Raw genomic sequence first — 18,649 nt, 5'->3', positions numbered from 1 at the left:
TCACTGTGACCATGTGCACAGTGCACACCTAATCTTTTCCCTCTGTGCAATATAGTAGACCTCCATGCTGTCAGTCAGATCCTATCAAGGCAAATTCAAACCCTGTGAATGATGAGCATGGTCGTGACTGTCATTTGCTGCCTTTGGATGGAAATTTCTGTCAAAAACTGCTGTTTGGTCTCAGGAGCCAGAGCCCCAGCTCTCATTCTCCACTATACTCTGCAGTGACGTAGAAGTTGATAGTTTGCTCCCTACAAAAGTCTAAAGTCCATGTTTATATACCCCTTGCAGTTAGAGTAGAACTGATTTCTAAAAACTGCAGCTGCATTGAAAGTAACCCAGGGGCACCAAAGAGGGTGACCTTGTAGGGAAAACTGGTAAAATTTAAAGTAGCTAAGCTTTTAGGTAGAGTTGCAAAACTTTAAAGGATCTCATGTAATGCTGTGAATTGAACTGCCTAGAATACTCACCCACATGCGGTATTGTAGCATCTGGAAAATTCCTTGGGAAATAATTCAATCAAAAGCAAACAACAGAGAAACTTTGATTGGAGATAAACACTAATGTTAAGTTCTTAAATCAGATGACATGTCAGTAATGTTAAAGAACCTGAGGTCAAACTGACCTATTCAGGTTGAACTGTAAATAAAATGCAGTAGTCACTGGGTCGGTCTTGGTGTAAACCCAGGTGAAACAAAGAATGAGCAGCAGCGTTTTTGTTTTGTTTATTAAATATCTCTCTTAATTTACCATACATGAGAAGTCTATGTGTAAACCCTGCTAGAGTGTGATAAGCATGTCAAAATAACCTGTAACTTACTGCAATTGTCAAGTGGTGTGAAACGGCATCGGCAGAGAAGCTTCGAGAGACTGCCCACTTTTTTTCAGTTTAAAGAAATTCCTTAAGATCTGTTTTCTGTGAGATTTCTGAAGCAAAGACCGATTTTTAGAGGCTCAGTAGAAAGTCTCCTCAGTGTTTCTTTAATTTCTTGAATTAATTCTATAATGTTCCATATTTTACCATTCCTGGAGGGTGGGGAAAAAAGCATAACTTGAGCAAAACCAGTCAAGATTTTGGACAGATTTGTTAAAACTGCTATGGTTAAAGATGAACTGTCACTTGAGGGATGCATTAGACAGTGGTGCATATATTTGAGATCTTTATAATAAATTCAGCATCATTTGCATCTTATAAAAGGGGGGAAACATCTCTTGGTGTTGTTTTTAGATTCCCTTTAACAGTGAAGGCCAGTACGTGTAAGTTTGTGTTCTTCACAAATGTTGACTTTGCATGGATCACATGGAGTAAAATCAGGTCAAAACACTTTTAGGGTACATGCACACATAACAGCAGATCACAACTCACCTTTTCTATCTGTGTTTGGTGGCCCTGGTGGCTTATCAGTTACTGACCCTGGGAAGAGGAAGAAACAGTGTAAACCAAAGACTAGACAGTAACATCCAGTAAAGTTAAATTTAAAGGATTTGTCTTCAAAACTGTTTTTTTTTTTTGTTGTTTTTTGAGCTGGTAAAATAAATAAAAAAATTACCAACTTACAGCAAGTAAATATGTTTTTATTTCTTTTAAAACAGTCGACACAGGAAACATCAGAAAAACCAGCACTCCTACTGATTACCCAATCCACTGGTGTCTCTTCTTTTGGTTAGGTGGACGAGTACATATTGTTAGTACTATGCATAATTTTAATACAGACCAACGCAAAACTGTATGATCTGCTCCATCTGTGGAAATTAAACATGAAAGATTCCAAGTTCTAAATGTCATTCTTGTTTGGTGCATGCAGGTATTTGGTGTCATGCGTGGATGCACGGAGGGCAGGGCAAAATTAAATGGTGCAACCAATTACAATAGAAGAGAAAAATGGGAGATTCTATTTTAAGTTAAAGCAACTAGAAGGAAATTTACTACCTGACAATCCACTTGTCCCAGCATGAGTTCCCATAAATTCACGGAAGTTTCCTGCAAATGTATGCGAGATGATTGATTTGGGTCACAGTAGACAGGTGCATCTGAGCATGTCAAAGGTTATTTGATTGGGAAGGTATAGTAAGGGGCAGATGAGCTGGGCATGTACTGTTAAACTTTAGTATCCGGAGACACCAGTGGGTTTATTGTGCCCAGATTCAGGCACCAGTGTCATACATACCTTTGCAAGAAACAATGAAGATATCGGATCTTATCCAGGACAGAAAGGAGACAGGTAGAAATTGTGTTGTGCAATAAACTACATTTCAGGATTTTAAAAAGAGTGTATTTAAACACGATTACACGAGAATGCACTTTCCAACCTTTGCTAAGTGTAACTGCTTTTAATTAATCTGTTATCTAGACTCAAGTGTCAACTTTATTAGTGCAACTCGCTGGTATCTACAGACTGTGAAGCCATTTGAGTGCATTGTCATGTTCAAGAAACCAGTTCAAGATGATCTGAGCTCTGTGACATGGCACATTAATGCTTTGGAAGCAGCCATCAGGAGATGGTTAGACTGTGGCCATAAGGGGATTTATATGGTCAGCAAAAATAATTAAGAGAGGGTGTGGCATTTAAACTATGGTACCAAGTACCAGTTAGTACCAAGGGGCCTAAAGTGAGCCAACAAAATATCCCCAGCACTTACACAAATAGGGAAGAAGGACTCTTTTATGTTGTTTAGACCAAATTCTGACCCTATTATCTAAATGTCGAAGCAGAAATCAAGCAACACTTTTCCAATCTTCTGTATGAATTACAGTCTGTTTCCTATCTTTCCAGGCTGACAGGAATTGCACCGAGTGTGGGCTTCTGCTGCTGTGGCACATTTGCTTCAAGGTTAAAGGTGTTGTACATTCAGAGATGTTCTTCTGCATACCTTTGCTGTAACAGCAGGTTATCTGAATTACTGCTTTCTTATCAGCTTGAAGCGGTCTGGTCATTCTCTTCTGACCTCTGGCATCAACAAGGCCTAGAGAATTGCCACTAAGTGGATATTTGTTCTTTTTCAGACTATTACCTGTAAAGCCAAGAGATGGTTGTGCCAGAAGTTTCAGAAATCCTCAGACTAGCCCATCTGGCACAAACAAAATCACCTTTCTGCTTAATTCTGATGCTCCTTTTTAACATCAGCCAGTCATTTTGACCATGACTACACGCCTATATTCACTGAATTGCTACCATGTGAGTATACTGTATATCTAACAAAATGGCCAATCAGTGTATTTTGTATTTTTGGATTGTCAGAATGTCGTAGTTAAAGATATCATCCAAACTGACATCTTCACATTGCTTATTTTGTCAAACCAATCATCCAGAACAGATTTATGTCATATATGAACAGTAAAGCTCCAAATCCTGTAAGTTAAGGAACAGAACAAGCAAATATGATTTGGTGCAGCTCTGTTTTGGAGCAAATTCATTTTTTGCACCAAAATAAATTCATTTCAGTCTAATGTCTCTCCCTGAGTTGGCTTACAGGGGTGAAGTAAAAAATGTTTTGCAAACATTGCAAAGTGATGATGTTTGAGGAAACAGAGCCTCACGGAAAAAAGCACCAAGAATTTTCTGCAGCGTTAAACACAGAAAAGTCACAAAGCTTTCAGGACCACGTTTTGTGTGGCTGCACAAATTAATTTGCTGTCACTTTCTGTTGTGAAGGGTGAACTGAAAAATGAAGTATATGCGCCATTAAAAAACACATCTGGTGCAGAGAACAATAGAGCAAAAAAATTATAATTAGAGCTACTTTGTCATAGCATACCTTCATAAATTGGAAAAATCAGTAAGGTGAGGTTTTATTGTTGTAACGGGTGGATGGAAGTATGATCAATTTGTGAAGTTTTCTTCAAAGCATCAAACAGAAAAATGTGGCACAAGTTAGAGAGACAGAAAAGAGAAGGCACAGCAGATTAGGCAGATAGAGATCGATCAAGGAACTGAAGAGAAAAAGAAAAGGGGAGGTTTGGTTGGGGGTGCTTTGTCTGCTGAGCAGTTTCAGAGGGGCATGCGACCACTTTCACCGCACTTTCCACACAAAATTTGCACCATATGCTCTAGTGGCTTTGCAATCCAGCTCTGGCAAAGATCGCTGTGTATTATCTTCTGAGAGAAAATGATGGTGATTATCATAAAGTGTTCCCATCCAGGATGAGTGTGCAGAGCCCCGTTTGCTCTCTCTCCTCCAGCCTGCTGAGAGCACTTAGAGGTGGGGGGAGAGTTTGAGTGCCGAGAGGCCCCTGCATGTATGGCCATTAGCATTCTCGTTGACCTTGCACCTGCTGTAAGCCACATGACATTTAATACACATGTGCCCATAGAATGGCTCGACATTTACAGACAGAGCTTTTGTAACTGTCATCCAAATGCTGTGTTCACTCTTTATCCTCCATCAGGACTGGCAGGCTTCCTGAACATCATTTATAAGTTTAACTCTGTGTCCAGTAGTATCCTAAAATTATATAAAGCCTTTGAAAAAGAATTATTGCCAGATGTTTTTTGAATTATGAAAACTAGTTCACTTCCTAAAATGATTGACTGGCCCCAAAACCCAGTGACTTGGCTTCCAAGCACGCTTGCCTGCAAGATCCAGCAAACATAGCCACCACTATCATGTCTAAAAGCTTATTTTTCTGTTTTTCATACCGACAAGGAATTGTCAGGAAACATCCAACCAACTCGGATGCTTTGGTCATGCAGACTGTTAAAAATACTCCGAAGTAGAGCTGTTCAGGTAACACAAATAATTAACCATCACTCGTATGTGCGGTAATACAACAGATGTTTTAAGATGATTTGGAAAAGCTCCTCATCAACAGGTTACCAACTTGATTCCCCCCTATTTAGTACCTGAACACACTGGGGTCCTGTTGTGCACAGAGGAGCCACTCACTGGCTTGCCATCACTGGTAACACACCAGCAGTAACCGGTCAGAGTATGGCACTGGACCTGCAGAGGCAAGACACATGGAAGAGGTAAAACACATGAGAGTGTAAATAAAGAACAGGGGGTGGACTTTTCTGTCAGTGAAGAAAAAGCTCAATTTTGGGGTGATCTGAAGAGGGGGGGTACACATGAGACTAATGGAAAGAGAAAGATGAAGCGTGAAAGATTTAAAAGGGAAGGAAAAAGCCGCGGATGATTGGATACGGACCTGGGCAAATGTTCCATCTTCATTGCATTCTGGGATGAACATGGACTCTGAAGACTGAGGTCTTCTGGCTTGCTCCAGAGCCTGGTTCCTCTCAACACGACACTTGGACTGTCCTGCATCTGAAACGTATTGAAAGGACCTTCTGTTCTCAAACACTGCATACAAACCTCCAGCACTGTTTTTATGTAGTGAAGACACATGTTCTGTGCCAGTAACACTCTGCTCACACCTGTAAATACAGACACAGTTTACTGCTGTGCCTTGCTCAAGGGCATGTTTTGACAGGATGGGAAAACAAACATAATTTTATTACTTTCTTCTCAGTTTTGATTTTTAATCTGACCCTTAAAACACTTAATCAAACTTTCAGCGTGTGGTTTTTCACAAATCTGAAAAAAAAAGCTCCAACCATAATAAACCTGCAGGTAGCTCAACTCTAGAGGAGGCAGAGACTTTTTAACAGTCTTCAAAAATACTAAAACAACACATTCCTCAACACTGACCACTGCTAGTGCCAGATGTAGGCTATGGATACTTCATTGTTAGTGCTGAGGAGTGCGTCATGTACTCTACATGGATATTTGGAAATGTCAGTGGAAACTGTTCGTGCAGCACCGATGAGCTTGTCCTGCTCTCGAGGCACAGAGATGGAGGTGGCTTTAAAGGTCAGAGAATGAAGTGGGCTTCACACCAGCTGTTCACTGGTTCAAACTCCCGTCAGTGACTACTGTTTTTATTGCACTCAAAAATCCTGTGGACATGAGTTCATGTTCAACCGTTCATGTATACACAGTCACACCAGGGAGCTGACCAGTCGACCACGGTCCTCCACTTTTAACAAATATTTTTCCTGGATAAATAAAAGTTTGAAAAAGTCATCTCTGGACCTGAGTAGAGACAGACATGATGTCTCCTTTAAGCATAAAAGACTGACAGGGCCAAAATAGGGTGGTGATGTCACTGAGGAGGACAGCAATGCATGAATTTATAAATGAGACTTGTATTGTAGAGAAAATGCAGATAGAATATTGTAGTGAGACATAAAAGCAACCCCAAAATCCAACCTGAATACGTCTGATTTATGTAAATGTAAAAAGAAAGTCGAGCCCAGCAGTCGTTTGCAGGTTGTCGTCTCGTGCTTGTTAGCTGTAACAAAGCCGAAACACAGTGTATGGACACAGACAAATCTCCCTTTGAGAGACTTTGAATGATGCATAATGTGTTGATTTTAAAGCTAAATAATGAATAAGCAGGTCTGCCGGTTGAATCAGCCACAGCTTTGTGCTTGTTGTTGTTTGCGGTTGTTTGTTATACTTGTTAGCAATTTATAAGCCTCGTATTCAAATTAATCTGTTGTGTTTAATCTGAATCTCACGCACATTTCAACGAGACTTTGCCTGGCTTTGTCGTTGTAAACAAGGATTGGTTCACAAACTGCCTGCCTAAATAAAGCAGCATTTTCATTACAACAGAACAGGCCTGCTGCATCTGCAAAGACTGCGTGAGCTTTGCCCAGCTTTCCTTCCCTTGGCACAACACTGGTATTATGAAACAAAGCCACATATTACCACACAAAGGGAGTCAGATTCACTCCAAAAGTGGATTTAGTCATACTGCTGTTTTTCTAATGGATAGAAGGGGGTCTGGAAAAAAGGGGGCTACGATGCCCGGTTCCAATCTTGACTTTAGACCTATCAATCTCTGCCGTTGCTGGGTGGCTGGCATCCAGAAACTGAGGAAGTGTGTGAGCCTGGTCTGTAAAAACTTACATAGCTACACAGAGGCAGAAAATTAAAGACATCTTCTCCATTTAGTTCCACTTTTCCCAGACTTTGAGTTGTGGCCACAGGCTGCAGTTACTTAAATATGCTATTTAAGATTCTAATCAATTAATTTTATTGCTTTTTTCATTTTTATTTTATTGCTTTTTCAGTGGCCATATTAGGTTATGATGAATTCTAAAACTGCATTTTAGGTTGTGTGCGGTGTTTAAGGTGTCACAGTTCTTACCTTTGAGCTCCACGTCTCTCCCTTCAGATATAGCAGTTGGTGTTAGAGCCACTGGCAACACCCAGTTTTTACCTGAATGACAAAAAGGTCACAGAGTCTGTGTGGTTTTGGCTGTTGATGCTCTTTTTTGTACTCTTTCAGGTACTATTTAGAGTCGAGTACAATACAAAATCTCTGTACACCTTAATGAGCAACAGGTGTGACAAGGAAAACTTAAATAAACTTAAACTAAATTAAAATCTATTAGAATATTTCAAAGTATCAAAAATCTAAAAGTACAAATCCAGCTGTATTGTTTTGACATTTCAGACCAATGCAAACTATCTACCATGGCAATGCTATAGTACACCATGTGTTTTTAGGGTGATTTTCTTTTTGATCCATTTCCTCTCCAGCCCTAGATACAGATTCAGAAAATGAGCAAAGCATCAGTATAGGTAGGCCAAGTTAACCTCAACTGCAATCCCACAGGTCAGCTAATCTTAGTACAGAGTCAGTTTTTTTATCCAACCTAAAGTTGCTATGCACCTGCAAGCTGCTTTGCAACCAACCTTCATCCCAACACCTCTCATTAGTGCTGTGTCTGACTTATTATTGTACCTGTTGTGTGCCCGTTGATGTATGTAAATGCATGTATGACTTTTACTGATAGCTGTGGACTGTTATGTGTGAGAAATGGATTGTGTAAACACAGACATCAGGAAAACATTCATGTAAACATCATCACTTTTTACATTTATAAAAAAAACAGATAAATCCTACATCTCAATTTTCTTGAATGCACCCTGAAAATAGCTCCGTGTATCTGCACAGAGTTGACCAGAGTTTAGCTCTCACCTCGACACCGGCCTCTGTGTGCTAATGTGAGTGTCTTATCTTTGCAGCGCGCCTTCTGCAATTCACAGTTGCTGTCATAGCTCCGCCCGTCTGAACCACACACCGGCTTCCCCGTCCGTGAGCAGGTGATCCCACAGTCCCTGTCTCTGTCTCCAATCAGCCACTGCAACAACAAATACAGCAACATGTTAACATAACACTGGTGCAATACACATTTAACTCACTTCAGATTTTATATAATGGGACAGACACATTTTGAGATTAGGGACTTTGGAACTTTTTTGTCATCCCTTGAAAAATTGGTTTGTTCTTACTTTTTGGCGTCTTCTCTTTCTAGCTCCCCTATGTCTGAACAAAGGCAGCATTCAGCTGAATCTGAGGTTATGCCAAACTAACGTACAAATTGGACTCACGGGTCACTTGCCTATTTTGCTCAAAACATTTCTGTTTTCTCAAACACTTGTCAGCTGCTGCCTTGCTTTTTTTTTTTCTTTTTTTTTTAAGCCGACGTGACAAGATTGTTTTGCACTGAAGCTTGACCTAGAGGCTAATTTATGTAATTGATCTTTGGCTGAAGACAGGTTCAACCTTGATTAAGTTTCAAAGTAGCCAAACCACACTCTCCAATAGGAATCTTTCTTCCCCTCTCCCAAGATCACTCATGATCTATTAGTGAGTCAATTATACTGTACTGTTGGAACACGGCCTTCTTTCTGACAGCAGTAATGGTCCTTGGCATTACAGCTGCCTCAGATATATTTAAGCTCTAAAGGATTTCAGGGAGTACAAACTTTGCCAGAAAGATGGAGTTTTGTGTTAGTGAGTGGAGAGAGTAGGTGTGTACTGAGCAGCAACAGAGTCCTCTGCTATGAGAAGTGTCCCAGTTGTGTACCTGAGCCAACTCTTGTTGAAATTATTTTCAGTATTCCAACATGAAAACACAAGAAGCAACTGTGTCATCTCGCTAGTGATGATTATGCTTTTTTTATTCTAAACATGTTTTATAAAAGGTAAAAAAAAACAAAAAGAAAATAAAAATATCCTGCAGATTAAAACTTTTATCAAATGTGTTTCATACCCAAGGTCTCAAAAGTGACTAGAAGAGATCTAGTTGAATCCAACAGAGCATCAAGAGCAGGTACTTTACCAAAAAAAGGACACAGTTTTCCAACCTTCACTTGCCAACTCATATCAGACAATCTGAGGCCATTTGCGAAGTGATCTACATTGAGCTTTCATGCTTCTCTCATTGTAACCTCCCCCCCACCCCCTCCTGGCCCCAGCCTCCAACTTCAAAACGTTTTTTTTTTTTTATTATTTTGAAAAACATTAAAAAATGTTGCTTGGAGACAGATTTTCTCTGAACGTCTAATCAGAAAGACATGAGCAAAGGGTACATTGTAACTAGGCCAAATTTCTGATGTCATGAATGAGCTGGTAGACAACTGGATCTCATATACACACCAGACGTTTTCATCAAACATACTCTAAACTCCTCTGTGGCTTTGAATTAGTGTTACTCTTGTTATCAAGGAGTGAGAACCCAACACAATCATCATCTCTGAAGTCTGTAACTTTCTGTTTATTCTGCCTTTAAAAAAACAAGAAACTGCCAGTACAATCAGACTTGAAATATTTTCTATTGACAACAGCTTCCTAGGAATTTTGACTTATGTATACCTTAACCTTAATCTATTCTAGATGACCTGTATTTATATAGCGCTTTACTAGTCCCAAAGGACCCCAAAGCGTTTTACACAACCAGTCATCCACCCATTCACACACACATTCACACACTGGTGATGGCAAGCTACATTGTAGCCACAGCCACCCTGGGGCGCACTGACAGAGGCGAGGCTGCCGGACACTGGCGCCACCGTGCCCTCTGACCACCACCAGTAGGCAACGGGTGAAGTGTCTTGCCCACAGACACAACGACCGAGACTGTCCAAGCCGGGGCTCGAACCAAAAAATAGGCATCCCTTGACACATGCTGGTAAAACCTGAAGCATCACTTCAGCCACAGTGGCAAAATACTCTTGCTACTTGAATTTTATATTCTTTGTCATATTCTGGCTGATATTTCATTCTTTTTAGTGACCTGGAGAGAAAACGGGATTTTAACTTGTTATAACCTGCAGCACAAAGCCAAAACGCGGTGAGTAAAATGAGACGCAGGTCAGAAAATCATCCATTTGCAGTCTCTGTGGGTTTTTTACTTTACAAATACCAAACGATCGTTGCCAGCGCTGACAGCTGTGACAGTCAAAAACATTAATTTTTTAAATCTCAACATTTGAATCCAAAACTGAGTCCCAAATTCAAAAAGCAAATTATCTGCCAAGTGGTGATTTAATATCACCAGTATCCAATGCAAATGAACTAGTTTCAAGACTACATGGCTCTTTTTTTTATTTATAATAGTGACGACTATTGAGTTTTTCTGGCTTTTTTTTTCTTTTACAATCATTTTACTTCACTGCAAAATATGTAACGGTGCACAAAAAAAATCACCTTTTATTACTAAATGTGACATTAATTAGATTGTTTGGACATTTTTTAGACTTACTATCATGGAAATAATCCTACATTTAGATACTTCATTATCTGCAAAGATAATTGGATTTTTCTTGAAATATAAAAAGATACTCGACATTATTAGCTAGATAAATCAGAAGCCAAAGTAAATGTCCTGAAACTGGAAGGTAACAGATTTAACCCCTCAAAAACATTGTCTTGTATTGAACGTCTGAACAAAGGCAGAAATGTTAAGTTTAATGTTGATTCTTCCCATATAGAAGAACCTTAATACAACAAGGTAAAGTAAAATTTAAACAAAGGGATTACTACTTCGGCGAGACACAAATACAGATTGCCATGCTGTAAAAATACCCCTAAAACAAGGCAGAGAGTTTAACCTGATTCCAGGCTTGGCACTGAACCGTCACAGAGAAGCTCTTGTCAGATAGTGCAGAGTGAAACTAAATCATGACGTACCTCTTTAGGAGAGCGTGCAGACAGGGAGAAAAACATGGCACATCATTCCAAGTTTTAACTTGCGTGTCTTCCTCTTGGCTTTGGTCAAGGACAGCAATTATTCAGTAATTGGAAAAAAGCATGTATCTGCATTATATCACGTTTTATTTCCAGGCTAACCAGACATATGACTATTATTCATTATCCAGGTAGAGAGCAACCATGTCAACTTTCTTTTTAAGCATTAGCAGAGGAGAGAGCAGTTACTTGTTTCTTCCACAGGAGAAATGATTAAAAATAGTCAACTAGCCTGAGCCAAACGACTGTGGATGGAAAGCAGTTTGTCTGTGTGGTGAACTGTTAAACTGGTACATCACCATCCAAAACAAACCATTTTAAAAAAGTGATTTAGCTCTATCCGACTTCTTCTCCAGGTTATGAGCCAAAGAGTCCGGCCTCTGCCCACAGACTGACCTGTCCTCCGCTTCACTGACTCACAAACTTACTCTACCTCCACTGTCATAATAAAGCATTGGGACAGCATTGTCTGGTAGGTGGAAATAAACACTTCTACCATGTCTCCCACAGTTCTTACTCATACCGTCCCACCCAAACACTCGCCTCTGGTAAAGGTGAAACAGACACTCAAGGAGATCATGAAAAGTTTCCCAATTTATAGTTGAGAGTACTTTTAATAAATGGAAGATTTTTTTTAATAAAGTACTTTAAAAGGGTAGGAAAGCATTACTCAAGCAGTCACTGGAACATTTTACCCATTGTTTAGCTTTCAATGTGACAGCATATAAATTTATCAAGTGTGAGTTATTGTTCTGTATGTTTCAAGTAGTACTCTTGAAATTCTAAGATAAACTAAAAGCACATCACAGAGAGCAATGTTGTGATGTGTTCTTTCTCTCTTAGAGCTTTATCTGCATCACAGCGGTGTCTTCACAGTAACCTGTTAAGTAGTTTGTGAAATATATTCCTGGAAAGTTAACATAAGGTATGTAACAGCACCGATCAGGCCAAACATTTAAATAGCTGACAGGTAATGGTCCCGATGCAGTGTAAAGTCCTGCTCGGAAACCATTAGTCCAGACATTCACTAACTTTAAAAACTCCCCGCATACCGATCTGATCAAGCATCTACTGGATGCACCAGAACAGGCCTGCAAACACTGGGACTCAAAGGAAACATCATCAGTTAACTTGTCAGAGTGACTTGAAATGATTGATACCACTCTCTTGTCTCTGCGCCACGAAGCCTCAGCCAGCAGCTGACTCGTTACTGATGAAATCCTTTTGATAAGTAATTAATATTAATTACTGTTTCACAGAACCCTGAAACGCATAACTATATTTGGTAAAGAAATGTTCAAGAGGGCTGTGCAAAACAAAATCTTGACCCAACCCTTATTTTTATATATATATATATATTTATTTATTTATTTTTTTTGCTAGGAAAATCAGAAATAGGTGCAAAGGTTTACTGAAACGTGCAAACTGTTTCAATAAATGTGTATAAAAACAGACATTGAACAACTCTAACAAGCCTCATTTCCTTTTACACAGTGTTCAGGAATAGTTCTTCAGGCTTTTTGAAGGACATTTCAAAACTCTTCTTTGAATGCTGGCTACCTTTTCTTACATTCTGTCAAGAAGTTGAGTTCTGGGCCCTGGAAAAGTCAATCCTTCACTTCAACTGTTCCAAGGTATACTTTTACTGCACTGTCAGTGTGTTTGGGATCATAGTCACGCTGACACTGGTTCACACCATAAAATCTGTGCCTTTTTTATGCTTGAATGATTCACAGGTCAGTTTGTAAGTGGCTTAACAAACTCAAAATACATTCCTCTGAAAATGGACTGGACTGGCTGAAAAAGCAGCCAATGTCCAAAAGTGTCTGGCTCCTTGGAAACAAAATATAAAGAAATGAGGTTCAGCTCATTTCTGCACTACTGCAAATTAAAACAACCACCTGAAAAATATCTAGCTTAACAGAGAATGATGAGTCAAACCCTTTGAAAAGAAGATCAAGTAGTCTGTAGCATGCTAAACTCTTTCCAATCTAATCTGAATACTCTGCTTTCTTTCACAGTAACATCTCAAACTGCGTCTTAAGGACACTCTGCAGCGGCTCTGATTTTGATTCCTCCACATTTGTCTCACTATAAACAATGTGAATGTGCTCCACATTTAAATACTGCGAAAAAAGCAGTTAATGTTACTTACTTCTTTACTTTAGCACTAGACAAAATTTCTGCCTTCTTAATCTTTCCTTTACTCTCTGGCTTACTGACTATTATCTGAGCTGACCTGAAGTGATAAACCCCACCCATCACACAGCCTGAAGAAGTTAAAAAACAAACATTTAGAGTTATTTTCAGTCACTCCCTGACCCAGGACTATGTGACAGTGATCAGCTGATACAGTATAAACCAGGCTGACAGGACCTGGCATTATCTCCTGAGGAGAAACAGCCCCAACTGTTAGGCCCGTAATGGCTGACACTCCATAATCACAGCCAAACAAACACATCTACATTAAACAGGCTAACATATAACTGGAGCTGTTAAGGAACAAGCATAAGTCAAAGTAACATTAATTACATAAATCTTAATTACCTAAACATTATAGTGTAACAGGCAACACTAAAGGATTTATAGAGCCACATTCCCAAACAACATAATGGAGTGAAATAACGTAACTTTAACAACCACTCAGAGGCACTTTCTTTAATGTCCAAACAGTAGAACTAAAAGAAATGCATATTTTATAAATCTCGTTACACTATGAAGATGCGAGATCCTGCTTTTCCTGATGGACCACCAAAGAGATGAGGTGAAAGATTAGCTGGAGGTAAAACACCAGGGGAGTTACACGATGGTTTGGTACTGATATCTTGACCGGGAAACAATGAGCATTGACATTCTCACATTTAACAAGCCACATTCCGCCAACACACAGAAGTACACAAGCTCACACACGCATCGAAGTCAGAATAACACAGATCCCCGAGTGCTCTCTCCACCACTCGTAAAATAAGTGAAATGCAACCCCCATTGTGCAACCATTACAGCATTAGCAAAATGGTCTTTTTTACCATCACTGGCAGCTAGTCTGTTCCACTCCAACCCGCCGCAATGGAAAAAGAAGAAAAATATGATTAGAAAATGATCATTTTTATAAAGAGTAAAAAGTTGGCTATGTGAGACAGAACCAAGGTGGTAGTTAATATGCAGATCACATCGACAATAAGTGTTTTTAATTTAGTAGAACTAATTTCTTTGGACAGATTAGGAGTATTAAAAAAGCGTTAACACAAAATAAACGGTTGATCCCGTTTTCACCTTTATCAGGTAATACTTTAATGGGGAACAGACTTGCTGAAGTTTTGTTGAACAGCAACTTAGCTGATTTATTTCCCAGATTTATCAGAGCTGGGATGACGTAAATGAAGTAAAAGCTGCACAGCACAACATGAGCTGCGTGCTTACTGTATTTTATTTATAGCTTTTATTCTCAGTTATGGTATGTGCCTTAGTGAGTGCACCACCAAAATCTTTGGACTCAAAGTGAACAGTTTAAAAAACAAAAGATCTAAAAAGAAACAGAGATGTTGTCTTTTTAATTCCTTGGGTTTGTCTTCCTTGTCATAAACTGGCGCCTGCATTACCCAAATATAACCCAGCTTTCAACAGTTGCATCCAGAAATTTGTGGTGTTATGGCTGGAAGCAGCTGGACAGGAAGTTTCACAGATCTTAAACTTCACTTCTTTCTCTACATATTGTTTCTCGTATTGTTTCATCTTTTTGTAACTTATCAGACCAAGCTGCACTGATTAGTGACCTGAGGACAAGACTTTTTTGTTTTTGTTGTTTTTCACAGTACTATCTCCCAAGTATTGCAAACCCTCTCAGAGGAAAATATTAACTCATAGATAGCACCATGAAACTTCCCATCTAATTACTTACATTAAGAGAATTATTTCTTGCATGACAAAGTTGTTTTTAAATACACTATTTCCTAAATATGTGTTAATTTGCACAGATTTTCATTCATAAATACATGTTTATATGTCTTTATATATTTCCTGATATTAATTAGAGAGATTATTTTTCAGTCCAGTTTTTGGGATTTTATTCGGTGACAGAATAATTTATTTTTGCAGGGTCATTATCTTTCTAAATATGTGCTTATCATGTGGTTCCACTTCAGTAAAAGGAAAAAAAAACAATAGACAACATCTAGTAAGATAAGATATGAAGGCAGTCAAAGCAGAATATGTTCACATTATTTTAAAAAAAAAATTAAACTATTCAAGTTCAACAAACAACAACAAAAAGCTGAGTGCTTGTTTTTAAAGGAAAAGAGGTTAAAAATCTAAACGAAATAGTTTATCTTTGAAAACCGACTTCTGCATGACTTGAGGAGCTAATGTTTAACTAGCGAACTTACTGGTATGGCTGCTTGGTTCATCATTATCAGCTGTGGTATATTTTTAATACCTACTGAAACAATGACTTGTGGTGTTTATGTGGAAGATTGCATAAAAATTCAGCTTTTTTGTATTTGTTTAACACCCTTCATGAGCTGCCAAGAGAGATAAAGTTTCAAACCTGCAGCCAGGCGTTCCAGTAAGCAAGACGTTGTACTTGAGCCCGATGTTACACTTGGAAGTCACTGCCTGTAATGGTGTTACTGTTCAAACTGAGAAATATAGCATACCGGTCCATTGAAGACATTTAATACTCGTGCGTGCTTTGAAATTTTTACTGCCAACGGTCTGCAGAAAATTTGTAGTGCTGACATTTTTAAAGACATTTCACTGTGATTAGGCATCATTGACATAAGCTTTCTTATGTGTTTTCCAGAAAATTTCCTGATGTTAATTAGAGATGATATTTTCCAGAGCTGTTTTTGGAGAGCCATTTACTCCATCACAGAACAGAAGGTGATACGCTGGTTATGTCGCTGTCAAAGCTGCCTTGGTTATTAATACTTGCGAACATAAATATGTTGCAATCATGCACAGAAAGCATATTTTGGATGTTTGGCTGTTTAGTCTGTGTAGAACTTGAGCCAGCATAATACAAATACAGGCTCCAATATGGTTGCAATTATACAGCACAGTGGTCCAAATTTCGCCAGCTTCACTGATTCTTTTTCTCTGATTGAAACACACAGTAGTCAATAATCCAAACTCTTTACTTGGAAAAGCCCACGGCCTCTTTTTTTAAACAAGGGATGACCTCAGCTCTTACCCTGATAGCATAAGAGATGTTTAAATCAGATTAACTAACAGCACCATGCACCTTAACATGAATGACATCACTGCTTCTACAGAAAAGGCTTTTGCGTGCACAGATGGATTCATTACAGCCTGGTCCGCTTCGGTGCACGTGTGTGAGCGCAAAACAGCGAGAGGGAGATCTGTGTGCCAGCTTCACGCTAACGTGTGATGGGCTCATTATAGCCTCCGGGCATAACAACAACAACAACAAACAATACAACACCAACGCATATATAAAGACATACATGCATGGCTATCTAATGCATCCCTGTGTCATTAATCATCAGGTGTTTTGGCATTCCCTCACTGGGAAATAAGTGGATTAGTCAAATGGAGGAAAAGGAGGATGAAAGTGAGCCAACCACAGAGGTAACAAGCCAATGAAAGTTGTCCACCAAAGACAGAGCTAATTGTGTACGGTTGTGGGCTTTTAACGGGCAGAGGTAATCACTTTTGTCCGATAATTAGCATTTAGTTTTCAGGAAATCTATAAAGTGAATGCCATCTGTCATGCTGTTTGAATTAACACACAGTGTTTAAAAAAAAAGTGTAGAAAAAAAAGGAATGTATTAAAAGCTACATCATTCTTTTTAACTTAACTCTGTATTGAGAAAGGAGAACCAGCTGACTAAATAAAAAGGCTCGAGACACAATTTTAGCATTTTAAATTTTCTTTCCCACTTTTTTGGTGTGGAAGCTTTTAAAGAAGGTGGACAATTTTCACACAGGAGGCATAAGGTTGTGAGCCATCCACAGCAGGAAGAAATGACTGGGCATGAACTATTATATGCCCTGTTATTGTAGTGGATCTTCATATTCAGCAAGGCCAGAGTTTCATACAATGGGGTCAGTAACGTTTCCTTGTGGTTAACCTCCTAAGACCCGAACTCTTTCATGGCATGCATTTTTAATTTCTCTTTGCTATTTTATTTGGTATTTACAATTGAGTAATGATGTACATAACTCTTTATTTGGTGTCTGAACACAGCAGCATTTTTCCTGGGTACAAAAACAAAATGAGAAACAACAATTGTGCCACTTTGATCAATATGGCTCATTTGAAAGCCATTTAAAAGAGCAAAATTTAGTATTGTGGTCTAGCCAACACAAAATGTGATGTCCCCATACGTGGACACCAGGTCCTAGGAGGTTAAAACACCTGAATTTATTTTTTCTGCTGATAAAACTGTATGATGTCAATAAGAGTGGACATAACCCACATACATCCAGAGTAGTCAATCTGAAGCAAGTTTCCTTAAAGGTAAAGCCACCCTTCACACAGGCCTACAGCGACAATCTGGCAACCACCTGTCACTAGTGAAAAATGTGTATTCCTTGACGAGCTGGCAACAGTTGCTAGAAGTTGCAAAGTGAACGTAGTAGCACAGAAAACCTCCTTATATTTGGTTGTTAGCAGACATTGATGACTGAAGGTGAACGTGCTCAGTTCCTGGTTTTCTATCACACTTAAGTTTGATACACTTAACTTTAAGTTTTATTACTGCTTGACTATTCCTTTGCAAGTGTTTGCATACAGGTGGGCATCTTCCATTCAAATAAAAGGCTACTGTGGTGACCAAAGTAATCACAAAGTGGGTTTTGCACCTTCTTTGCGACCTTCAGCAACCACTCGCCAACCGGTTACCAGTGATGGGAATAATGGCGTTACAAGTAACGGCGTTACTTTTTTCAGTAGCAAGTAATCTAACTAATTACTATTTCTATCGTTACAATGCCATTACTGTTAGTGACAAGAAAATTCGGTGCGGTTGCTTTACTATTTTTCAACAAACAGACGGTTGAAGCTGTCTTTAGCTTACCACATCTTATATCAGTTGCATGGAAGTAGCTGTAAGTAATCTGGGCGCTACAGCTTTAAGCAGCTGCGCGCGCTCCCGCGGACAGCAATCACTTTCTGCCCGACGATCACTTTTTGGCACAACACCTGGAGCTAAGGGGGCAAAACAATCGCATGACTGCTGCTGTTTGACTGAGGAAGAATAAAATAGTCGTGGTAAGCCAATGACATGACCACTTTAAGATGACAAAGCAACAAGGTGATATATACCAGTTTTTAAATTGTCCTGATAGGCCATGTAAAACCAGAGTCATGATAAACAATATATATGCGGCGTTTTTCCTCAATAGTTTCGTCACGTTTACTGTCTAAGGACAGAGCTAGCAAGCACTCTCTGCTTATGACCAAAAAAACCCAAAAAACAAGAAACAGCCCTTTCGTGTTGGTGTAAAAGTGCACCATGTTGACCAATCAAAAATGATATGGCAATATGACTTTTGGCTGTTTAGGAAGAGGGGGAAGTTTGAGGAGTGACGGTGAGAGAAAGAGAGCAGAAAAAGAGAGAGAGGGAGTTTTGACATGTGAGA

General features: G+C 39.1%; 1 protein-coding gene across 9 annotated transcripts in view; it reads right to left on the bottom strand.

Annotated features, from left to right (window-relative positions):
• Positions 1–18,649, bottom strand: part of smoc1 (SPARC related modular calcium binding 1) — a 58,128-nt gene that overhangs the window by 29,210 nt on the left and 10,269 nt on the right. For 7 of the 9 annotated variants that reach the window (XM_086275063.1, XM_086275067.1, XM_086275062.1 and 4 more), the window contains exons 2-7: positions 7,994–8,156; positions 7,157–7,228; positions 5,147–5,265; positions 4,842–4,941; positions 1,931–1,981; positions 1,367–1,414 (exon numbers count right to left, since the gene is read on the bottom strand). In XM_086275063.1, coding sequence (XP_086131189.1) covers positions 1,367–1,414; positions 1,931–1,981; positions 4,842–4,941; positions 5,147–5,265; positions 7,157–7,228; positions 7,994–8,156 — 553 coding nt within the window. The remainder of the gene's footprint in view (positions 1–1,366; positions 1,415–1,930; positions 1,982–4,841; positions 4,942–5,146; positions 5,266–7,156; positions 7,229–7,993; positions 8,157–18,649) is intronic. The other 2 variants (XM_086275069.1, XM_086275071.1) reach the window with 1 other exon arrangement.

Source organism: Aulonocara sp. 'chitande type north' Nkhata Bay, linkage group LG19 (genome assembly GCF_057382095.1).
Source record: "Aulonocara sp. 'chitande type north' Nkhata Bay isolate Kocher_YH1m ecotype deep benthic linkage group LG19, A_spYH_male_GT1.1, whole genome shotgun sequence".
Lineage (NCBI taxonomy): Eukaryota > Metazoa > Chordata > Actinopteri > Cichliformes > Cichlidae > Aulonocara > Aulonocara sp. 'chitande type north' Nkhata Bay.
Note: the sequence above shows the minus strand (reverse complement) of the source record. Positions and strands in the feature narration are given on the sequence as shown.